The sequence below is a fragment of the Dromiciops gliroides genome, chromosome 6 (genome assembly GCF_019393635.1).
Source record: "Dromiciops gliroides isolate mDroGli1 chromosome 6, mDroGli1.pri, whole genome shotgun sequence".
NCBI lineage: Eukaryota > Metazoa > Chordata > Mammalia > Microbiotheria > Microbiotheriidae > Dromiciops > Dromiciops gliroides.
The window spans coordinates 228,395,828-228,419,567 of record NC_057866.1 but is presented as its reverse complement, the minus strand read 5'-3'; the positions used below and the strand labels follow the sequence as shown (position 1 = coordinate 228,419,567).

Sequence of the window (23,740 nt, the reverse complement as noted above, 5' to 3'; positions counted from 1 at the left end):
TCGATGACCTCCTGATTATTTCCTGTCTTCACATATTTCATCCCATGTATGCAATGATCTGAAGGCCTGCCTTGCTCTATATCTATATCGACTGGGGCCTTTTCCCTGGCTCTCCCACATGCCCAGAAGGCCTCCCCTTCTCACCTCTGCCTCCAGGCTTCCCTCAAATCTCACCTCAAAGCCCGCCTTAGGTAAGGGCCTTTCTGTGCTCTAATGTCAGCGCATTGTCACATCCCGGTACCAGGAGCGTTCTTCTGCTTCACTTTCTGCCTCTTTCTTGGATTCCTTAAAGACTGGCTCAAACTCCACAATTCCCCCAGAAGCCTTTTCTGGTCTCCCTAATTGTCATCTCCTATTAGGAGGTGAGATCCTGGGGGCAGCTAGATGGAGCAGTGGATAGAGCACTGGCCCTGGAGTTAGGAGGACCTGAGTTCAAATCCGACCTCAGACACTTAACACTTACTAGCTGTGTGACCCTGGGCAAGTCACTTAACCCCAATCGCCTCACTTTAAAAAAAAAAAAAAAGGTGAGATCCTTTAAAGTTAGGAAAGTTTTTGCCATTCTTTATAACCCCAGTGCTTCACAAACACTTCATAAATGCTTGTTGACTGACAGCTTCACTAATGTGGTGGTCAGCATCACCATAAGGCTACATCAGATAGGTACCAACACCCTGCTCACTGGATGGTTCACTGGAGCGAATCTCAATCTGTCCATATATAGAAATTTATACACAATTCTACTGAATCCCAGACTGTGAAGCCCAGGTTGAATTCTTAGCATAAGAAAGTAACATTATTAGTAATAGAATGAAAGGCACCATAGAGAACTAATGTCTGGGTTAGCAAGATTTAGGTTCAAATCTTGCCTCTTGATATCTTTTTTTTTTTTTTTTTTTTTTTGCCTTATCTACAAGTCTCTTAGACCAAAGTTGTAGAGCAGAGGGTGATCTGCTTTTGGCAATAAAGTCACAGGTCTGGTTAAAAAAAAAAAGCAATGCAATATATAGGAAGATATATGATCATTACAGTTAATAACACAAACATTTATGTCAGTTTGTATTTATAAAAAGTATGTTTCCTTCAAAAGACTTACAATTATTTTTTCATATTAAAACCTTCACTAATTCAGATGGGGAGTATAGGGGAGGACTGACTAAATTAGCTAAAATCGAGAATTCTATACTACTTTTAATGATACTAGAACCCAGTTCTGAATATGCCTTCCTCAGAAACCCTTAGTAGTTTCCTGCTGCCTATAAAATAAAACAGTCTCAGCTTATAATCTTATGCCAACCAACAATTCCAGCTTTGAGCTTCTAACTCTCATTTGCAGAATGGGATTTGGGATGTCTATAGTTTCTTATCTCACAGAGTTGTTGTGAAGATACCTGTACAATGTATGTAAAGTGCTTTGTATGCCTTAAAGTAATAAATGGATGTCAGGTTAGTATCAACAGTTACATGCTAAAATCTTTTGAAAAAACTAATAAACATTTTTTTATTTAAAGTTTTGAGTTCCAAATTCTATCTTTTTTCCCCTCCCTCCACAACCCCTTCCCTGAGGAGGTAAGCAATCAGACATAGGTTATACAGGGGCAATTATGTAAAACATTACCTTATAGTCATTTTGTATAAGAAAACTTAAATAAAAGAAAAATGAAAGAAAGTGAAAAATAGCATGCTTCAGTCTGTTCCATCAATATTAGTTCTTCCTTTGGAGGTGGATAGTACATTTCATCATTAGTCCATTGGGACTGTCTTGGATCATTATATTGATGAGAATAGTTGTCATCTTAATTCTTCATCAAACAATATTGCTGTCTCTGTGCACAATGTTCTCTTGGTTCACTCACTTCACTATACATCAATTCATGTAAGTCTTTCCAGGCCTTTCTGAAATCATCCTGCTTGTCATTTCTTATAGCACAATAATATTCCATCACCATCATATACCACAGCTTGTTTAGCCATTCCCCAATTAATGGACATTCCTTTGATTTCCAATTCTTAGCCACCACAAAAAAAGCTGCTATAAATATTTTTGTACAAATAGGTCTTTTTCTCTTTTGGGGGATGTCTTTGGGATATAAACCTAGTAGTGGCATTACTGCATCAAAGGGGATGCAGTTTTATAGCCCTTTGGGCATAGTTCCAAATTGCTCTCCAGAATGATTGGATTCGTTCACAACTCCAGCAACAGTGGATGTGTCTCAGTTTTCCCACGTCCCCTCCAACATCCAATATTTTCCTTTTTTGTTATATTTGCCACTCTGATAGATATCAGGTGATACCCCAGAATTGTTTTAATTTTCATTTCTCTGATCAATAGTGATCTAGAACATTTTTTCATATTATAGATAGCTTTGATTTCTTTGTCTGAAAACTGCCTGTTTATACCCTTTGACCATTTATCAACTGGGGAATGACTTATATTTTTACGAATTTGACTCGGTTCTCTATATATTTGAGGAAATGAGGCTTTTATCAGAGATACTTATTTCAAAAATTCTTTCCCAGTTTTCTGCTTCCCTTATCATCTTGGTTACATTAGTTTTGTTTGTGCAAAAACTTTTTAATTTTATATTGCTTTCTAGATCTTTGGTCCAAAATTCCTCCTCTGTTTATAAATCTGACACATAAACTATTCCACACTCTCTTAATCTGCTTATGGTATCACCCATTTTGACTTTATTTTAGTATAAGGTGTAAGATGTTGGTCTATGCCTAGTTTCTGTCATACTTTTTCCCAGTTTTCCTAGCAGTTTTTGTTCCAAGAACTTGGATCTTTGGGTTTATCATATCCTCAATTACTATACTTATTTACTGTAGTGTAATTTGTACTTATTCTATTCCATAGATCCACCTCTCTATTTCTTCATGCTAAAATCTTATGTGTTCACTATTCTCTAGTTCCACAAAATACTATTCATGCTTTCAATTTGTTTTGCTTGTTGAGTCTTCTTGGACATTTAAAGCTCTCTATATTCTGGTCCCATGTCATCTTTCCACTCATGGCTGGATCTTTACAACAGACATACCATATCCCATATTCTGTCTCCATACCTATCCACGATGCCTGGGATGATATTTCTCCTCACTTTCACCTCTTGAAATTTTACCTCTTAGCTTAAGCATCACTTTTCTGAAGGATGCCTTTCCTATTTTCCCCTAACTGCTAGTGCTTTTACCTCCAAGGTTACCTAGAATCTGCTTTGTGTATGTCTGTACATATAAAATTACGAACATTTCCTGGGAGAACATAAACTTCTAGGGCAGGAATTTAATCTACATGCATTCATTAAGGCCCTACTATGTGTTAGGGACACAAGTACAAGGAATGAAAAAAATTCCTTCTTGGAAGAAGCTTACATTCTAAAAAATGGTTCTTTGATCAGTTAATTTGCATAGCTAATGCTTTCATCAAAAATAATTCAAAGGGAAGCTTCAGTATAGGAAATTTTGTCTCTAAATAGCATTCTTTTTAAATATATATTTTTCCCTCTTAAGGGTTTTTGGTTTTGTTTGTTTGTTTTTCGAGGCAATGAGGGTTAAGTGACTTGCCCAGGGTCACACAGCTAGTAAGTGTCAAGTGTCTGAGGCTGGATTTGAACTCAGGTCCTCCTGATTCCAGGGCCAGTGCTTTATCCATTGCGCCACCTAGCTGCCCTCACATTCTTTTTAATGTTAAAAAAATTTCCTTGTACTCAAAAGATTGGGAATCACTGCCCTAGACCAGGGTTCTAGTATTTATTCAATCATGAAACCTGAAATCCATCTAACAAACATACCTCCATTTTTTAAAGGGGAACACAGCCCTAGAAAATTTAAATTATTTGTTGGTAAAAATAAAAGTGTGTTGTTAACTAATCCAAACTAAAATCTAGATTGTTCTTTTTCTTTTGGGTTCCAATTTCCAGATTAATTTTCTCCAACTATGGGCAGCAGAATTATTACGAGGCATCTTTGAATTCATATATACACTATGCACTATTCACTTTGATCTTTCATTTCAACTACTATCACGAGGAGGAGCAAGTAGAATGTCATAAAATTATATATATATATATATATATATATATATATGTGTGTGTGTGTGTGTATATATAACACATAAGATAATGTAACATATACATACAGATAGATAGATAGATAGATAGATAGATAGATAGATAGATAGATAGATAGATAGATAGAGTGTCCACATACTCAGGAGGCTGGTAATCATTGTCCTAGGGCAGAATTTCTCCAAATGTGGTCCAGAGATACTTAATGAGTCCTGAGAACCTTGCAGGGGGTTTGCAGGTCAATATTATTTTTATAATAATACTAAGATGTTTTAATTTCAAATATGGAAAATATGTATAGTTTTAATTAGATTGAGAGTTCCTTGAGAACAGGGCTATATTTTGCCTCTTTTTTAATGTCAGGTGCTTAGCAAAGTCTCTGGCACATAGTAGGCACTTAATTAATATTTTTTAATTGATCCCATATAAGCAAAAGAGCTTTGGAGTAGTGGTCTTCAATAATTTTTAAGAGCACAAAGGGATTTCAAGAACTTTAGACTACAGTTTTAGAAAACAGTTCAAGGCAGATGATAGGTGTAAAAGAGAGGAATCAAAAAATATCTTTCTGAAATTGACCACAGTAATAAAATTCATCAAATTCAAAGATACAGGTTGGATTCAAAGATTTGGAAGGGGGACAGTCTAAGGTCCACTTTTCAGAATCCTTAATTATGTCTCCACAATAAAGTCAGTTGTGTGTTAATGAAATATTTACCAAAGGATATAAAAAGGAATGAGTTTCCACATTCTCAGGTCAGTGCTGATGAATTCATTAAAAAAGGCATTGCACAAACACAGAACTAAAACAAAAGCTCAAATTGTGCACCAAATCTAAATAATTTGACAATCAATGATGAAGCAAGAATAAGTTATCAGTCAGAATTTAAGGAACATAGTGATGATGAAAATAATTGCTAGCGAAGTATTTCAGGTTTCATGAACCTCAGGACAACCTTGGAAAGTAGGTGCTGTTATTATCCCCATTTTAGGAATGAACAGCCATTATCAAAAGTGAGTTTTTATCCAGTGAGGTTGAATGCTTCCTTTGATACTGCCACAACTATTTAAGTGTTTCATCAAAAATTAATTAAACATTATTTAAAATAAAAAGATTTGAATCAGACTTGTGATTTCATTGGTGTAGGGAACTCCTAAGTATGGAAACTTCCTCTACCAATGCAAATCAATTTGAAAATTTATATTCTTAGAGAGTTGCCTGAGTTACTGGAGCAATAACTAACTCTTCCTTGGTTCTTCTTGACTCTGAGGTCTTCTTGACCTGTCTACTATTTCCACCTTACACAAAAACCAAAAGCTGATGGAAGCATCTTTTTAAGTTGGGCTAAGGTGATTGGCCTTCTTAGTCTAAGAAAGTGATTTACATAAGGTAACTAAGTGCTTTACTTTCTGTCTTATCTGAGATTACACAGGGTTTTTTTTTTTTTCTGGGGCATTATTTATTGCTTTCCAGCAGGTCTCATTTTGGTCAAAGTGAGAGGAGAAGTCGAAACCATTCAGTCAGTTTGTGATGACTGATTTTGATAGGAGGATAATGAAAACCTGGATAACTTGACAGAAATAAAACCCAACAACTTAATTTGAGCAGTTATGCTCAATCTTCCTTATTTTCTACTGAGCTTTAGAAAGGATATGATCCTTATATCACAGCCTCCACTGAAGATTCTTTCCTCTCTAACACCCCACTGGTGCTTGGAGGGTATGCCAGAAGAGAACACGTTCTGGTAGATTCTCCCAACCTGGAAAGACTCTGAGGATAGAACTAGCAATGAGTGGAAGTTATGGCTATTTGATCATCCATGTAAATGTTGCTAGAGAGAATGTAAGCTTCCTAAGGGCAGGAGTTATTTCATTTGTTTTTCTATGTGGGTGCCTGGCACATAGAAGATGCTTAACAAATGCTCATTGATTAGTTGATTAATTGCTTTAAGAGGACAAGTCTAGTGAAATTCAGAAAGTTTCCTCACCAGTTTGGTTTTGAGAGGGGCGGTGGGGATTAGTGGTGGGGTTTTTCCTGGCCACAGAAACTTTCAAAGATTACTGATCAAGTTGTAGTGGGTTAATCTGTGTTAGTGGAAGGGGTAACCACATTTGATAAAACCACAGATCCTTGAAGTACTGAATTAAGTATTTTAAAGTAAGAGTTGGTAGTAAGCTGCCAAATCCATTGGTCCAAATTTCCCTTCCTTTCCTGTTCCATTAACCTTGTTTTGATAGGAATGTTGACTATACAAGGGAGGGTAAGTGACCACAAACAGCCGTCCAAACAAAGTGTCATGAAGAATCTGGATATTGTTTTAACTATTTGTTATGTATGTTGTAGGGGAACACCTGGTTCAGTTAGAGACTGAAGCAATGAACTCTGAGATCCTTTTCAGCTTGGGGCTGTGGTGACTCCAGGATTCTATGCAAGATGAAGACAGTCTTGGCTGGAGATGTCACTACAGCCCTGTCTGTTCACAACTGAAAGGCATTCACAAACTAGTAGTTGCAATGGGTTTATACTGAGAAAAGTTATCTATTTGCCAGAACGCTACCGAGGATCAAGGGTCAGGGGAGTGACGGGTGTAGTGTGCCCATGGAGGAGACATTTTCTCTCTACACAATTAACTGGTCTATAGGGAAGATGAGACCAGCAACACTGGCCTCATTAGCACCATGCTCTAGCCAACTGAGCTAACCAACATGCTAATTAGCAAAGAAATACCCAAAAGGCAGGCAGCTGGAGAAAAGAAGAACAGAAGCAAAAGACCTAAATAATAAGTCCTTGAATAATTCAGTATTGTCTGTGCAGTCCTTGCCACCACACTGGAAGCTACATTTCATGTGGGTGGGGATCAGTGCACTAAAAGGGAATTCACAAACCCAGCATCATGTTGTTGTAGCTATTGTTATTACTAACATTATCCTCAATATAGTAGTGATAGTTACCAATAATGTTAATATTACTTTTGAAAGAGAAATTTAGAAAGGGCTTTAAATGATTGTTACCAGCTTTAAATAATCATCCTAAAAGAAGACAAGGTGGGAATATAATAGGCTGAGTGAAAATATTTTCTTTTCTTGGTCTAGATAGATGATTCTTTGCATATAGGGTGCTCCCATTGAGGGCACTCCTTCTACCAATGCAAATCTATAACCTAGAGTCTTAAGGCAGGGATTCTTAACCCAAGATCTTGTGCATGTGTTTTTTTTTTTAAAAAATGTAAATATTTTGATAACTGAATTTCAATATAATCATCTTTCTTTGAAATCCTACATATTTTATTTTATGCATTTAAAAACATTATTCTGAGAAAGGGTCCCTAGGTTTCCAGACTTTCTAAAGGGGTCATGACACAAAAAAAGGTTAAGATCCTTGCTCTTAAAAGAGTTGCTTGGGACACTGAGACAATGGTTTGCCCAGAGTCATACCATCTGTATGAGCCAGAGGTCTTCTTTCTTGACTATAAAGTCTGCTTTCTGCCCACTATGCCAACTTCCTCTTAGATCCAGGATCTAATAAATAAGTGATAATAATAATGATGATCACGATGGCTAGAATTTATATAGCACTTTGTTTTATAAATATTTTGCAAATATTACAAATATTATCTCATTTGTTCCTCACAACAAACCTGGGAGATAGGTACTATTATTATCACCATTTTACAAATGAGGAAACTGAGGCAGAGACTAAGTGACTTGCCCAGGGTCACATAGCTGAGGCAGGATTGGATTCAGAACTTCCTGATTCCACTACCTAGCTGCTTCTAACAATAACTCATATTTATATAGCCCTGGAATAGTAAAGTAGATGGGAAAAGAACAAATGTGAATAACATAGGTGGCTATTAGACACAAACTCATTGTTCTGAAGATGTTTATGATTGCCATATAATCTCAGAGCCCATTACCACCAACAGAAAAACAAACAAAACCATGGGGAAGTAATCAAACCAAGGAAGCTACTATAGCCCATCCATCACAAACAGACACTGAAAAGAGGAGGTCAAATATCCTTAATAATAAAATTTTTAAATGGAAAGGAACCTTAGATTTCTTCCCATCCCTCTTCCCCCCATTTTATAGACGAGGAAACAGAGGCTTAGACATGTAGAATGACTTGGGTGAGATCACACAAATAATCAGAGGTAGACCCAATATTGGAACCTCCTGGTGGCACAGAGCTCTTCCCACTATCCCGCACTATCACTGAGTAGCCATGGCAAATTTTCTGGGGTTTCCATTTTAATTAAAAACTTTTTTTTAAGGATAAGAAAGTCTGATGGAAACTAGCCTAGAGTTACTAACGAAAGAGAGTGTCACATCCGCACTCTTGAATTTCCATTTTTAGAATGGCGCGCATCCATTCAATCAGGTTTCCCTCCACTCCTGGAAGAGTGGGTCTAAGATGGTCAAGGGAAGGGTGAGCATGATTCTGTAAGAACCTTCACTTAGGTACATTCCAGTGCAGGAGGGCCTGGAGAGAAAGAAGTTCTCTAAGCTTTCGGGAAAGTTCATTCAAAAACCAGACCAGTTCTCGGTGGTGCACACCTCAAACAGACCGTGTGACCCTGGGCAAAGCATTGTCAGTGTCCCAGACAACTCTCTTAGTGATACCCATTAATGTGCTCTACTCAAAGAGTCAAATATGGGCTTCATTTATCTTATACTATCTACTTTGGTGTAAAATAGTAGAGACGCAGTCAGGCATCCATCCATGACTTGGTTAGGACAGAATTTAACTATCCTTTGTGGCCTCAGACAAATCCAGTCTGGATTAACAATCTAGACTTGGCAGCGACCTCAGAGGCCAGCTAGTCCAACACCCTTGTTTCATATATGAGGAAACTGAAGCCCAGAGAGGCTAAGTGACTTGCCCAAAGGCCACTGAGTTAAGTAAAGAAGCTGGTCCTCTGAGCTCTGCAACCATACGATACATTCTGTGAGTGTTTCAGTTCAGTTCTAGTAACTAACAGGTCGGGGTGGGCGGCTCCCACGGTTAGATGGTGCAGTGGATAGAGAAATGGAGTCAGAAAGACTCATCTTTCAGAGTTAAAATCTGGCATCAGATGCTTATTAGTCGTGTGACCTTGGGCAAGTCACTTCCCTTACTTCCTCAACTGTAAAATGGGCTTCTCCAGGAAATGGAAAACCACTTCATCTTTGCCAAGAAAACCCCAAAAGGGGTCATGAAAAGTCAGACACAACTGAAGCGACTGAACAACAACAACAAAATAACAGCGAGGTGGGATGAGAAAGGGTTTTAAACCATGCAAACTCTCTTAGATGTTAATGCACACATTTATAAAATAAAAGAAAGACATTTATGTCGAGAAAAATCAAATCAGTGTTAAAAATTCTCTTCTGATTCTCCTTGTTTTACTTTAGCCATACTCTGTATGTGCTGAGATATGCAGATACAATAGAGGGCGCTAAGCATGAAATCTGGGGGAGTCATTTCATAAATTGTGGTTTATGTTTAAGGAAATAAGTGATGCTGAAAGTGTTCAGCCTCTGCTTTCCTTACGTTTCTCCACCTGAAAAATAAAGCATTAAACAACCCAAAGTTGTTGTGGTTTCTCTCCCTGTCTGTCTTTTAGTTTGTTTCTCTCTCATTGACTAAATAGCTCTGGCCCTATCGCAAACATCCTTCATTTATGCATCACTTTGGGATGCAGCAAAATCATCTGCAAGATAATCCAGACGAAGGTACCCAGGGTGCTGTGGCAATGTGACTAGGACACCATGGGGAGCTTGCCAGACACACAGACTGCTCTGCTCCATGCTCCGGTTTGTGGGGAATGAGATTCAGAAGGAGGTCACTCTCACCTTGTTTGGAGTTGACGTCTGATGGGATGTGGGAAGGATGGGATCCTGGTGAAAAGTGCTCGTCGCTGTAAGTGATGAGTGGAGTGAGAGGGTGGACTGCGTGGGAGGGCTGCACCACGGGCACTTTGTTGGACTGCAAAGTAATCACAGAAACAAACGTTAATATTCCTGCCATCCTTTCCTCCCCCTCTCACACTAATCACCACACCCCACCTACTGCCTTAGCAGCGGAGGTCATCAGATGACCTGCTTGGGTCTGACAATGTGTTGCCCACCTTTGTTTAACAGAGCTGCTAAGGCCTGTGAGGTACAGCATGAGACACATCTTTTCAAAGATCAGAATCATTTTTAAGACAGCCTCTCTGTCAAGTCCGCTATTTTGTTCATTGCTATTGTTTCACAATATTCTAAAGTAATGCTCGAGTTCTTACATTTGCACCTTGAAATACTTAAATTGAGGGTGAAAACTGCAGTCGTTCAATATATGATAAAAATAGATTTAAAATTTATATAATGTGTAACATTTTAATTGTTGATTACATAATAAAATGATAACCAATATTAACAGAGTAATTAAGGTATGTGATGGAGTTTATTTATGGTCTTTCACTGCACTTTCAGTGCTTTGGAATGTTTAAAAATTACCTTAACGCCATCCTTAAAAATAACACCACCTGTGACCCTGGGCAAGTCACTTAACCCCCATTGCCCCACAAAAAAAAACCCAAAACAAAACAAAACAAAACAAAACAAAACTCAATCGTCTCTTGTCTTGCTCTTCAGTATAACACACAGACAAGGGTGGACATGGATGTCCACTCCTAAATCAAACTATGTTTGAACCCTACACACCAACACATTCTCATTTGTCAGAATTCCAAGAACTCTCTACTTTTAGAAAATCATTTGATAAAATACCACCCTAATTTGGAAGGTTCAAATGAGGCAGCAGCATGTTTTTAGAAATCTGTTAACATTTAGGCTCCAATGAATGGGGCTCTGATAATTCTGCCTGGGAGGCGCTCTCTTTTGGTTACAGAGTAACCACAAAGAAAAGATTTGCTAAAGTGAATTAGTCATGTAAACATTATTGCATGGGCATGTTTGACTTACTTAAGGGAATAAACTATTTTAAAGAAGTTTAGCACTTAAAATATTATATGCAAATAAGGTTGCTGATTAAAAGTGAGTCTTATTCATTAAAACAGCTAAGATGCGATCTCTGGTTAGTAATCCTTCTTGAGTAATTACTGAGTAAATGTGTGAAGTTGAAAGTCACAAAACTTCATTTATTGAAAATATTCCTTAATTCAGACGTTTTACTAGTTCAGACTGGCCTTCCCTACAATTAGTCTGGAGTAGCTTAGGCCTCACTGTAATGCAAAGTAAATTATGTGTGAAGTCTCTTTCTTCCCAGACAAATGATCACTAAAATACATGTCAGAGGTACTGTTTGTGCATAGGGATGCACACTTAGGAGTCATGCATCTGAAGCATGTTTATGGCTGTACCACAGTAGCTGTACCCATAACACACGCTAATTTTGCATTGGATGCCTTCTACAAATTAGGTGTGATGTTAAGAGGTACTGTGGATGAAACATGCATGACTACCCCGAGGAAAAAGAGGGGCAATTATCCGAGTAATACTTAATTCTCTTTTACAACCTATCATTACAACCTCTACCCAAGGGGGATGAAGAGGGGGAGGGGGGAAAAATCCCACGTGTGTGTGTGTGTGTGTGTGTGCGCACACTCACGCGTGCTCGAGATACACACAGAGAGAATGTGTGTGTATTTTTGAGACAATAATACAATTTGCATAGTACCTCTTCCCTCCTATTTTATAATTATCAGCTCTTCTCTAATAGCAGGACTCCAATAGTTATGCCCTTGGCATCTATGAAAGAGAGCACCATTATCAAAGCCACCCCATAATTCTCCATACACCTCAGCATAGCTATTTATATGCAGAAGAGGTTAAAAAAATGTTTCAGTGTTTTTCAATTGCTAATGATACAGTTCACCAAATACACAGAATGAGCTATTAAACACCAGGAAATAAGGACTGTGGAAATGGGGCATTCATATGAGAAAAACCTTATTAAAATGGAAACCGACACTGATCTTGGTACCCAAATGCTGATGCAAAATGGATTATGTTCCAAATGAATTTCAGAGAATAATAAAGTCTGCCCAGAGTTCAAATTCAGGAAAAAAAAAACACATGTTATTGTAATACAATGGGCCATGATAATGTCATTGGGTAGCCATGAAACCTAGACAGAGAAGAAAAAGCAATAAAATTATATATGTATATGCATATGTGTGTGTGTGTGTGTGTGTGTGTGAGAGAGAGAGAGAAAGAGAGAGAGAGAGAGAGAGAGAGAGAGAGAGAGAGAGAGAGAGAGATGCTTTTCTTGTTTTCAGAGCACTACCTTTAAGGAACTTGCATTAGCAGGCAGTATCTTCTTAATGTCTGACCTCTCCCTCCAGTCATATAGCTCAGAATCTAGTGCCATGAATTTTCGCTAAATTATGCTATCCTTGCTCTGCTCTTAATTTTACGGTTTTCAACACAGATTTGCTTTCCTGTGGGAAAGAGATAAGAACCCGAGGATTTTAATTTAAGCTCTGGCCTTGTCTTATATTTTGCAAGATGAAGAGAGAAAGCAGCACTAGTAGGTGTGTTGAAGCCAACAAGGATTATGTCCATTTCTGTGGCCAAATAATAAAAGCAATATGAAATCTTAATAATATGTGGGAGTGGAATTCTAAGGGTTCTAGCTCACCTCCTGGCATCCATCTTTGCCATTTTTATAAACTGAATAAAGTGGATTCTAGCCTACATTTTAGATGTTTAACACATCCAGTTAAGTCCAATCAGCTCCTACATTTGTGGACTTATCCCGAGATCAGCAGTTATTTTAGCAAAAAGATTGCTGTAATGTCATTTGACAAATATACATGCATACAGTGAACAAGACACTGGCAAGACTACTAGAAAGTATTTGACTCTACCCATTCATATTTGACTTCACTTTTCAAGTGATTACTGAAGGAAAAAAGCCCCTCACGACTCTAAAGAAGGGAGAAAGGCTGAAATTATTTTAATTCCCCCTCATTCATAAAATGGAAGAGTCCAAGGAGCTTTAGTTTCCTGTGAAGGTAATTTAATGCCCCTGATTTTTCAGGTAGCAATCCTAGAACAATCTTTGAAGATATAGAAGTGTTCTTTATTACTTGACTGAAGAGTCCTCAGGCATCCCAGACCCCTCTCCCCACCTGCCTCTCAGGCTCCTTTGCTTCCTTCTTTCTTTCCTCCCTTCCTCCCTTCCTTTTTTCTTTCCATTCTTGCCATGTTCCTCATTTACCGGTTCTGAGCCTGCAGGAACCAGCATCCTCCCCTTGAGGCCTGAAACACTGAGCGAAGGGCTTGGAGAGATGCCCTCGCAGCAACACCTTTCCATCTAAGACAGGTTCAGACAGTCAGCTCCTGCAATCACAACTTTGGATGGTGTGTGCTCTCCAGGCAAGAAACCTTTTATGAGCCACTCAATTCTAGTGGTAAGGAGGATGACAGCAGCTGGCATTTACACAGTGCCTTTAGGTTTTCTAAGCACTTGACAAATATTACCTCATTTGGTCCTCACAACCACCCTGGGAGTTAAGGGCTATCAAGACCTTAATTTTACAGATGAGAAAAATGAGGCAGGCAGAGTAAAGTGACTTGCCCAGGGTCACATGGCTAGTAAGTATCAGAGGTGATATGTGCATTCAGGTCTTCCCATCTCTAGGCCCAGTGGTCTATCTATGGATCCTGGGAACTGGTGGTTCAAGTCCCTGAAAAAGTAAACACTGCAAAAGAGTGAGCAATAAACACTGAGGAGACCAAAAAGGTAAATATTCGGTTTGAATGTCCACTGGACTTGGAGTTAAGATGTGGGTCCACATTCTGGCTCTATTTACAACCTGGGTGACCTCTAACAAGTCCCGGGGTTACTCTGGGTGTCAGCTTTCTGTTTTGTAAAACAAGAGGGTTGTATTAGATGGACTTGAGGTCCTTCCATCTCAATGATCCTAAATGTTCACTTTAAGCTTCTATGACTCAACCCTAATTGGGCTTTCAAGGTTCCTGAAGAACATTCCCAGAAACATGGGTGGCTCCCATCTGGGTTGTTCTATCATAGATGCGGGAAGGGACTAAACATTTATACAGCATCTATTATGTTCCAGGCAACATGCTAAGTGGTGTTTTTTCTTTTTTGGTAGGGCAATGAGGATTAAGTGACTTGCCCAAGGTCACACAGCTAGTAAGTGTCAAGTGTCTAAGGCTGGATTTGAACTCAGATCCTCCTGAATCCAGAGCCGGTACTTTATCCACTGTGCCACCTAGCTGCCCCTATGCTAAGTGCTTTTTACAAATATCTCATTTGATCTTCACAATAACTCTGCAATTTGGTACTATTGTTATTTTCGTTTTGCCATTGTGGAAATGGGGGCAAACAGGTTAGGTGACTTGTCCAAGGTCACAGAGCTAGGAAGTATCTGAGGCTGGATTTGAATTCGGGTCTTCTCTGACTCCAGGCCCCATGTTCTATCCACTCTATCACCTCGATCATAGATGAAATCATCATGTCAAACAAATAGTTTCTGTGAGGACTACATGGCTATTATTCAAACTTCAACGGATGCCAATGTCTTGGGTGCCATCCCTTCTAAAAGTCACCCCACCCTCCTAAAGCATCATTCCAAGAATTTACATAGCACTAATCGTGGTACAAGTTTTAAGAAAATGGATGTAATTCTGGCAAAGGCCAAAAAAAGCTTAGGCCCCCTACTGGCTGAGACTACCTGCCGGTTAAATAGGGTAATTGGGGGTTGGTGTGGGGATACCTGCTGGCAAGGGTCACTATTGCCCATTCTGCACATCTACAGATTTCCATTAAAACCCAAAGTGTAGACTCTGGCTGTGCATAAAGGTTTCAAATCCTTTTTCAATTGGTTGTGCATTTTACCAATAGTTATCCTGTTAATAACTGAATCCGGGGGAATTTTAACACTCCACCAACTTATTGAATTGGGAAATTCCATCTGGCCTCAATCGTTATGGTAGCATTTAACTTTTTATTAAACTCTTTAAAAGTCTAGTACTCGTGAAATAGAAAGCATGTAATTTAATACCGTGTTCCCCTCACTTCCCTGAATTTGAGCTTCACAAGCAATCTAACAATGAAGCGCAGATTTAATTTCTAGTACCAAGAGGACCTGTTGAATTCTTCCATCAAACAGAATTTCAAAGAATATTTAGTGCTAGAAATCTTGCTGAAGGTACCCCAAAATTGTGCTGCTTCTTAGTAAATCCCTCTTCTTTTGTGGTTTTTTTTGGGGGGGGAGGGGGGGAGGCAATGAGGATCAAGTGACTTGCCCAGAGTCACATAGCTAGTGTCAAGTGTCTGAGGCCGGATTTGAATTCAGGTCTTCCTGAATCCAGGGCCAGTGCTTTATGCACTGCGCCACCTAGCTGCCCCCTAGATCCCTCTTCTTAATATACACCTACTCTGGCCCCAGTCCTACTAGTCTATTGTCTGTTTCTCTTAGAGAACACTATACTTCTTGCCTCCATGCCCATGCCCAGAATGGACTTAGTCCTTACATCTACCTCTGAGAAACCCAACCTTCTTTCAAAGCTCAATTTAAGCCTACTTCCTATAAGAAGCTCAACCTGATCCCCTCATTTACTAATGTTCCCCCAAGTACTTTTTGTGCATACTGTCTTTCCCCACATCCCCAAGATGATAAACTCTTTGAAGTCTTGTTTTTAGTTTTTGTATGCTCAGCACATTAACGCAGTGCCCAATACAAGGTAGTCACTTGAAAATGCTTGCTGAATGAATAAGCATGATCACCATTTTGCCATCTGGTGAAACTGAGGCTCAGAAAGACTAAATAACTCTGTGATTCTTGGCCAAACAGCTAATAAACATCAGAGATCAGACTTGAACTTCAGACTCCTGATGCCAAACTTCCTCGTCTTTTTCTATTCTGCTACACTGATGCCCAGTATTTGAGGGAGCCCACCAGCTTAACAGGTCAGTGCTATAATTTAGCCAATGGTACAAGTGTCTACAGCCTAGCACCATCAAAAGACAACTGGAAGGGGCAGCTAGGTGGCGCAGTGGAGAGAGCACTGGCCCTGGAGTCAGGAGTACCTGAGTTCAAATCCGGCCTCAGACAGTTAACACTTACTAACTGTGTGACCCTGGGCAAGTCACTTAACCCCAATTGCCTCACTAAAAAAAAAAAAAAAGACAACTGGAACACATTTTCTTCTTACCAGCACTGATTCCTCAGGTGGGCTCTAGGCCCTGCCAGGTATGTGTGGGCAAAGTCAACGGACACTCTCAGCATCTCTGAGGGTACAATCGATCCAATCTCCCTCTGCTGTCACAAAGGCCCGCTCAGTAGTTAATATTTTCCCACAGAGCCCATCTGTTCCTCCACTCTGGCTGAAGATGAGAAGAGGAGCTTGTTCCCCCAGGCTTCATCCTGGGCCTTCTTCTCTTCTCCCTCTACACTCAGCTCCCCTAGATTCAGTGATCATCTCTATTTTGTGAGCATCTGCTGCTGATTCTCAAATCTACCTATCCTGCCCCCAGTTCCCTGCTGACCTCTAATCCCATATCTCAAACCATCTATTAAACATCTTCCATTGGATGCCCCATAGACATTTTAAATGCGACACATCCAAAACTGAACTCGTTATCTTTCCCTTAGAAATGTTCATTTAATTTCCCTATTATGGTACCACCATCCTCCCTGTCACCCTGGCTTACCACCTAGGTATCTTCCAATGGAACAGCAGAAATAACTGTTCAATGACACCCTGATAAGGAACTTGGGTTGAGGTATAAACCTACGAAATTTACGTTTGCCAAAGTTCATTCGCTGTGATGGAAGAGACCCAGTTCTGGTCAAGGAGTGATTTTCTGTGGATGGTGAGGTCCTTCAGATGCTCCTGTTTGTAGATGACATTATGCTGATTACGTCAAGCTAGAGAACACTGAAGGTAATCCTAGAAGAGATCTATAATCATACAGAGGAATTGGACCTGTCCATCCAAGGACCAAGAGGATGAAGAACACTATTTCCAGATTCCAACATGCATTTAGCACTTTGCAGAACTCATCCAATAGTATGTATGTCTGAAACAGCCACAGATGGACAAGGAACTCAGTGCTGAAAAGGAGAACAGGGAGAAGTGCTTTCAGGAAAATGCAAAGTTCCCTTATTGACTCCAACTTCCTATGAAAGAAAAGAGTCATCTTTTTAATACTATCATTTCATTGGTGTTGCTATGTGGCAGCAAGACATGGAACACTCTTGTCTCCAAAGAACTCAAGATTATTATCCCAACGGAGAAGAAAAGAACAGGATGCAAGGCAATCAGGAAATGGGAAGAATAGAAGTAAAAGATGCTATCAAGGAACCATAAAACAGGAAGAGAAGATAGGGGAGACATATGGCAAGATAAAGAGATGGCAGGTGAACAGCTAGAGTGATCTACTACTAGGGGTGCTGTTATGATATCAAGAAAAACCAAAGAAAGTGAACTTTGGGCATGACATGGGCTAGACATGCACATCGATGCACAGGAATGAATGAGATCCCATTTGCATCATTGGAGAAAACACTTGAATCAATAAGATCACAGATCCATTTGAGTATTTTGAATGTCAAATATGTACTACCAGGGATGCCTAACATAATTTTAGTTCAGAATGGTCAGAACTGAACTCGGTTTTTCCCTCAAACCCTCACTTCTTGCTAGCTTCCCTACTACTGCCAAGGATACCACCGTCTTCCCAGTTACTCCATGTATAAAACTGTAAGGTGGCATAGTGTGTAGAGTGGTGAGTCTGCAGTCAAGATGACCCGAGTTCAGATCCAGCCTCAAACACATCCTAGCTGTGTGACATTTGTGGATTTCCAAGCTATAAATGAAAATTTAATAATCCCACCGTCTCTAGCAGATCCCTGATGACACCCAATCATGGATCCAGACCAAAATGGAAATCTACTTGGTCAATTCTTCTCCATAACAAAGCACGGTCAGGAAAGATAGGATATGAAAGGACACCCTGAGTAACTTACTTTTTTTGTCTGCTTCATTTTCCTCATCTGTAGAATGGGGATAATAATATGACCATCTCCCATGGTGGTTGTAAGGATCAAATGAGATCATATTTGTAGAGTGCTTTACCAACCTTAATGTGCTACATAAAAGCTAACAAGAATTGTTATTATCACCAGCCTCACAGAGTTGTTCTGAAGATCAAATGAGGTGATGGGATTTGAGAGTTCTGTGAACTTTAAGTGTTATATCAATGAAATCTTATTATTGATTATTACCAAGAAGGAAGAGCCCAAACCCCTATTGAAGAGTGCTTGGGGGTTCTTTCCTGACTGTGCTTTGTTATGGAGAAGAATTGACCAAGTAAGTTTTGGTTTTGGTCTGGATCCATGATCAGGTGTCATCAGGGATCTTCTAGAGGCAATTAGGATTATTAAATTTTCATTTACAGCTTGGAAATTCACAAATGTCACATACAAATCAGAGGTAATTTTGCTGTTTGTTGATAGTCCAGATTTAAGATGGTGATGGAGAAAATGTTTTTAATGCATATTAAACTTAAAAGTGTGCCATGAATTTCTTTTGGAGGGGTATCCAGTTGTTAAACAGTTACCAGCATACCAATGGGGGTTGGAAACTCCTGATGAAGAAATCCCATCACAGGTTGGTAACTGTTATGCAACAAATTACTAATTCACTTAAGTTCCTAAAAATGCCTGATATGTAACTGAAAGAGCACTTTGGTTCATGTTTTCCCTCTGTCTTTACCTCACAGTTATTTCTAGGGGGAAAAATTACTCCCCCTTCACCCCAGACTGAACCCTCCCTTTTTAACAACAACAAAAATAATTTAGTAAAAACATCTCATATAGTAACCATATCTGATAACAATAGCAGTTCAAATTTATACAACACTTTGAGTTTTGTTTTGTTTTGTTTTTTTGGCGAGGCAATTGGGGTTAAGTGACTTGCCCAGGGTTACACAGCTAGTAAGTGTCAAGCCTCTGAGGCCAGATTTGAACCGAGGTCCTCCTGACTCCAGGGCTGGTGCTCTATCCACTGTGCTACCTAGCTGCTCCGCACTTTGAGGGTTTTTTTTTTTTTTTTTGGTGAGGCAATTGGGGTTAAGTGACTTGCCCAGGGTCACACAGCTAGTAAGTGTTAAGTGTCTGAGGCCGGATTTGAACTCAGGTACTCCTGACTCCAGGGCCGGTGCTCTATCCACTCACACTTTGAGTTTTGAAAAGTGTATGACACGTTACGTCATTTGATCCTCACAACAACTCTGCAGATTACAGATGAGGTAACCAAAGCAAACCAGATTAAGTGATTTTCCCAGAGTCACACAGCTAGCAAATTTCTGAGGCAAGATTCAATTCAGTTCTTTCTGACTCCAAGGACAGTGTTCTATTTCACCACCCAGCTGCAATATTCTGTCCCGTAATCAGGACATCATAATTCCTGTTCAATCTGGGAATGGGGTGAGATTGTCTGAACAGAATTGGTTGTGTCATTTCTCAACAACCTTCTTCTGAATATCTGAGAAGAAGAAAATCCAAAATGAACATTGGAAATCATTGCCAGTTTCATATATATGAAAGCTTGTTATACATTGTCTTCTGAGAGTAGGGAGAAAAACTCACAATATAATAATGAAGACAAAAACCTCAGATTAAGAGAAAGCTAAATAATGTGTCTTCCTTCTTGTTATTGTGAATGCCAACTATACTTGTTTAAAAAGATGCAGATGATATACAAAATGTTATCACTTAGTATTGTAATTATCCATGGGATTAATCCTACTCACACCAGAAAACTCTAAGGGTGAGTTTTGTATGTGTTTTCCCTTTTCTTTTCTAACCAGAGGGTATGACTTCAGGATTGCTTATATTCATATATAATCAAAGTTGACAAGAATTGCAGTTCAGAGAGAAATGAATAAAGAGGATGAATTAGAACATCTCCATTGTCTCCCTCCTTCCAACATCTAAGAAAATAGGGAGAATTATGATTAGAATGAGTTCCAGGTCAATTCTAAGGTCAGAGCTAATAGAATTTACAAAAGACTGTGTAACTGGACAGAATTGGCATCCCCTAATTTTGAGATGGACAGTGAAAGGCAAACTATAGCTTTAATGATGGGGATTGGAGGATTGACTTTTAAAGTATAATCCCTAAGTCACAAAATGATACGCAGCCTTCCAAGGTTTTCTTTTTTAGGTCATGTGTGTTTAACAAAGGGAACTCTCAAGAGTCTTAGAATCTTGCCATTTATTAATTACTGAGAGTGTAAGGGATGGCTTCATGCTACTATGGCAGGGAGCATAGCAGAGAAAGGAAGCCAAGGAGGGAAGGGATAGGTAAGAGTGGTGGGGAATGAAGATAATGGAGATGGTGGTTCTTCTAAGGATAGTCTGCTGATAGAGGGGAAGGGGGACAAGTCTCAAGTTACAACGTCATGTTATTCCTATGGTTTCTTAACAACCTTCTCTCCTCCTCTAACCAAAAAGTATTGTAGGCTGTGTACCTCTTTTAGCTGTTGTTATTTGTTATTTTTTCTTTTCATCAAAAAGAGTCAAGAAAATTATATATATATATAATTTATAGAGAGGCAGTATCTGCAAGGGTTAAAGAGAACCTAGATAAGAAAGGGAGGATTCAAGAGGAGAATCATAGATTTGTAGCTAGAAGAGGTTTGTTGGATGTCTTGTCCAGCATTATTTCAACATTATTAAAATGGACATTTATATATACAGAGTAGGCCAGAAAAAATAGAACAAAAAACCTGAGAGTCTATTCTACAGTGTTTTTAAAAAATTATGTAATTTCAGCATGTAACTTTCAAAATTGTTCCACTTGTCTTATTCTTACATTTCCTTCTTTTCTACTTTAGTGACTTTCATTTTTTTTCTATTTTTCCATTTATCTTTTTATTGTTTGGCTACTATATTGCTAGCTCTATTCACTCTTTCACCACCTCTCATCAAATTGAATAAAACAGAAAGAAAAAAGCCCCCTTGTAACAAATATAGATAGTCAAGAAAAATACATTCCCACAATGGCCTTGCCAAACTATCTATCTCTCATTCAACATCTTGACACCATCACTTAAGCAAAGACGCAGATGCTTCATCATTGGTCTGCAAGAATCATGGCTGGTCACTGCATGGATCAGAGATGCTTCATTTTTCTAAATTTTTTGTTTTTACAATGTTGTTACTACATAAATTGTTCTCCTGGTTCTGTTCACTTCACTCTACATTCGTGCATTCAGGTCTATAACAAATTTCTCTGAAAACCATTCCTTTCGTTATTTCTTATGGTTTCTCATTACTATATTCATATACCGTAATTTGTTTGGGGATCCCCCAATTAATAAATATATTTCCTTAGTTTCCACTTCTTTGGTGTAACAAAAAGCTCCTAGAAATATATTTTTTTGTATCTATGGGTCCTTTCCCCCTTTCTTTGGCCTCCTCGGAGTATGGGTCTACTGGAATTAACGCTAAATCCAAAGCTAGACACAGCTCAGTCATTTGGTGGGGCATAACTCTACACTGTTTTCCAAATGCCTAGACCAATTCATAGCTCACTAAAGGCATAGAAGTTGGCCTTGTTTTCTACAGCCCCTCCAACAATTGCCATTTTTCCTTTTTTTGTCATATTTGTCCTTCTTATAAGTCACGTCTTTTGATGTAAGCTCAGGGTTGCTTTAATTTGAATTCCTCTAATTATTTTGGAGCATTTGGTTGTTTATATCTAGGATTTCTTCCTTTGAAAAATGCCTGTTCACATCCTTTGACATTTTGATTTCTTGGTGAATATCTTGGATATTACTTTTTGGAGATAAATCTTCTGTAAAGATTTCTTTCCCAGCTAATTATTTCCCTTCTAATTTTAACTGCATTCATTTCATTGGTGCAAAACCTTTTTACATTTTATGTAATCCAAATGGTCCTTTTTATCTTCTGCGATCCTTTCTATAGATAGTTTGGTTAGAAATGCCTCCATAGTTTCTAATGACATTTTCTTCCTTGTTCCTCTAATTTCTTTATGAGTGGACTTCTTATATCAAAGTCAAATATTCATTTTAATCTCTTCTTGGTATATGATACTGGATTATACCTGATGTCTGTCGATCTGTCTGCCTTCTCAACCTCCTCATTTTTTTAGAGATGATGAAACTGAAGCCTAGATAAATTGTCTGACTGCTGAAGATAATGGAGGTAGTAAACGACAGAAACAGGATTTGAACTCATGTCTTCTGACTTCAGTTCTGGTTTGATTCTATTACATTAGACTCTTTAGAGACAAGATTGAATGGAAAACCAAGATTGTTAACAATCACTTTGAGAGATTGGGGTCTATAAGGTTGTCAGGTTTAAGTCAAAAAGCAAATAAACATTTTAAAATAAAAAGAAGTCTGGGCAAGGAGTAACATACTCTTCAAAAGGGAGGACTACTTGGTCAAAATACAATAAAAGTAGAAGATAATTATAATAATAGCATTTCAAGGTTTACAAAATACTTTATATCTAATATCTCAGTTGAGCCTCCTAATAGCCCTGTAAAGTTGATATCATAGGCAAAAAGAACAAAAGAGAAGTTCAGTGAAATTAAGTGACTTGTCTATGGTCACACAGGTAGAAAGTGTCAGAGGTAGGACTGAGACCTAGGGCTTCTTGACCACAAGTCCAACAAGTTCTGAGTGACCTTAGGGGACAATGGATAATTACTGGGAAAAGAAGCTCCTTAGATATTAGACCAAAGAAGAAAAAAGGAGGGGACAGATGGGGGAGGGGAGGGGAGGGAGGAAATTCTTCTGGAAAAATGTTTACTCACAAACTTACTTCTAGTGTTGCTGTATTACTTAGAGAGGTCCAAAGTGAGAGAATTCCTAGAGGCCTATAACCAACTACATAGTTGGTTTTAGGCCAATTCTCAGGATCCAGGACTCCCAGAGAAAGGAAATAGAATGCCCTTGGAATACTTCATACCTTACTGCTGGTAAGACCATGAAAATAGTTTTCTTTTGGGTATTTAGCATCTCTGCAACTGAACTGACTTTAAAGAATTCATTCATTCATTCAGTTGACAATTACTGGGCATCTACAATGTGCAACTCAAAACTCGAGTAGCAACTTGATAGGAAGGACTACTTTTCATTTTTGTCTTTATCCTTCACACAATAGGCACTTAAGAAATGCTTATTTGGCTTGGACTGTTACAAAACAGGGAAGCTAGGTGGCACAGTAGATAGAATGCTGGGCCTGGAGTCAGGAAGACCAGAATTCAAATCTAGCCTTAGACTAGCTGTGTGACCCTGGACAAGTCACTTAACCCCATTTGTCTCAGTGTCCTCATCTGTAAAATGAGCTGATAAGAGAAATGACAAACCACTCTAGTATCCTTGTCAAGAAAACCCCTAATGGGGTCATGAAGAGTTGGACTGAACAACAAAAGGTGCAAAATACTGGACTGGGTATAAAGTATTATGGGAGGTCAGAAGAGAGAGAGAGAGATTAATTCCTAATTTATTTATTTATTTATTTTTGTGGGGCAATGAGGGTTAAGTCACTTGCCCAGGGTCACACTGCTAGTAAGTGTCAAGTGTCTGAGATCAGATTTGAATTCAGGTCCTCCTGAATCCAGGGCCGATGCTTTATCCACTGCGCCACCTAGCTGCTCCCCCCCCCAAATTTTTTTTG

General features: G+C 38.8%; 1 protein-coding gene across 7 annotated transcripts in view; it reads right to left on the bottom strand.

The window, feature by feature from the left end:
* The window catches only part of LEF1 (lymphoid enhancer binding factor 1), a 170,879-nt gene that overhangs the window by 48,642 nt on the left and 98,497 nt on the right, over window positions 1–23,740 (bottom strand). For all 7 annotated transcript variants that reach the window (XM_043973276.1, XM_043973278.1, XM_043973274.1 and 4 more), the window contains exon 4: window positions 9,900–10,032. In XM_043973276.1, coding sequence (XP_043829211.1) covers window positions 9,900–10,032 — 133 coding nt within the window. The remainder of the gene's footprint in view (window positions 1–9,899; window positions 10,033–23,740) is intronic.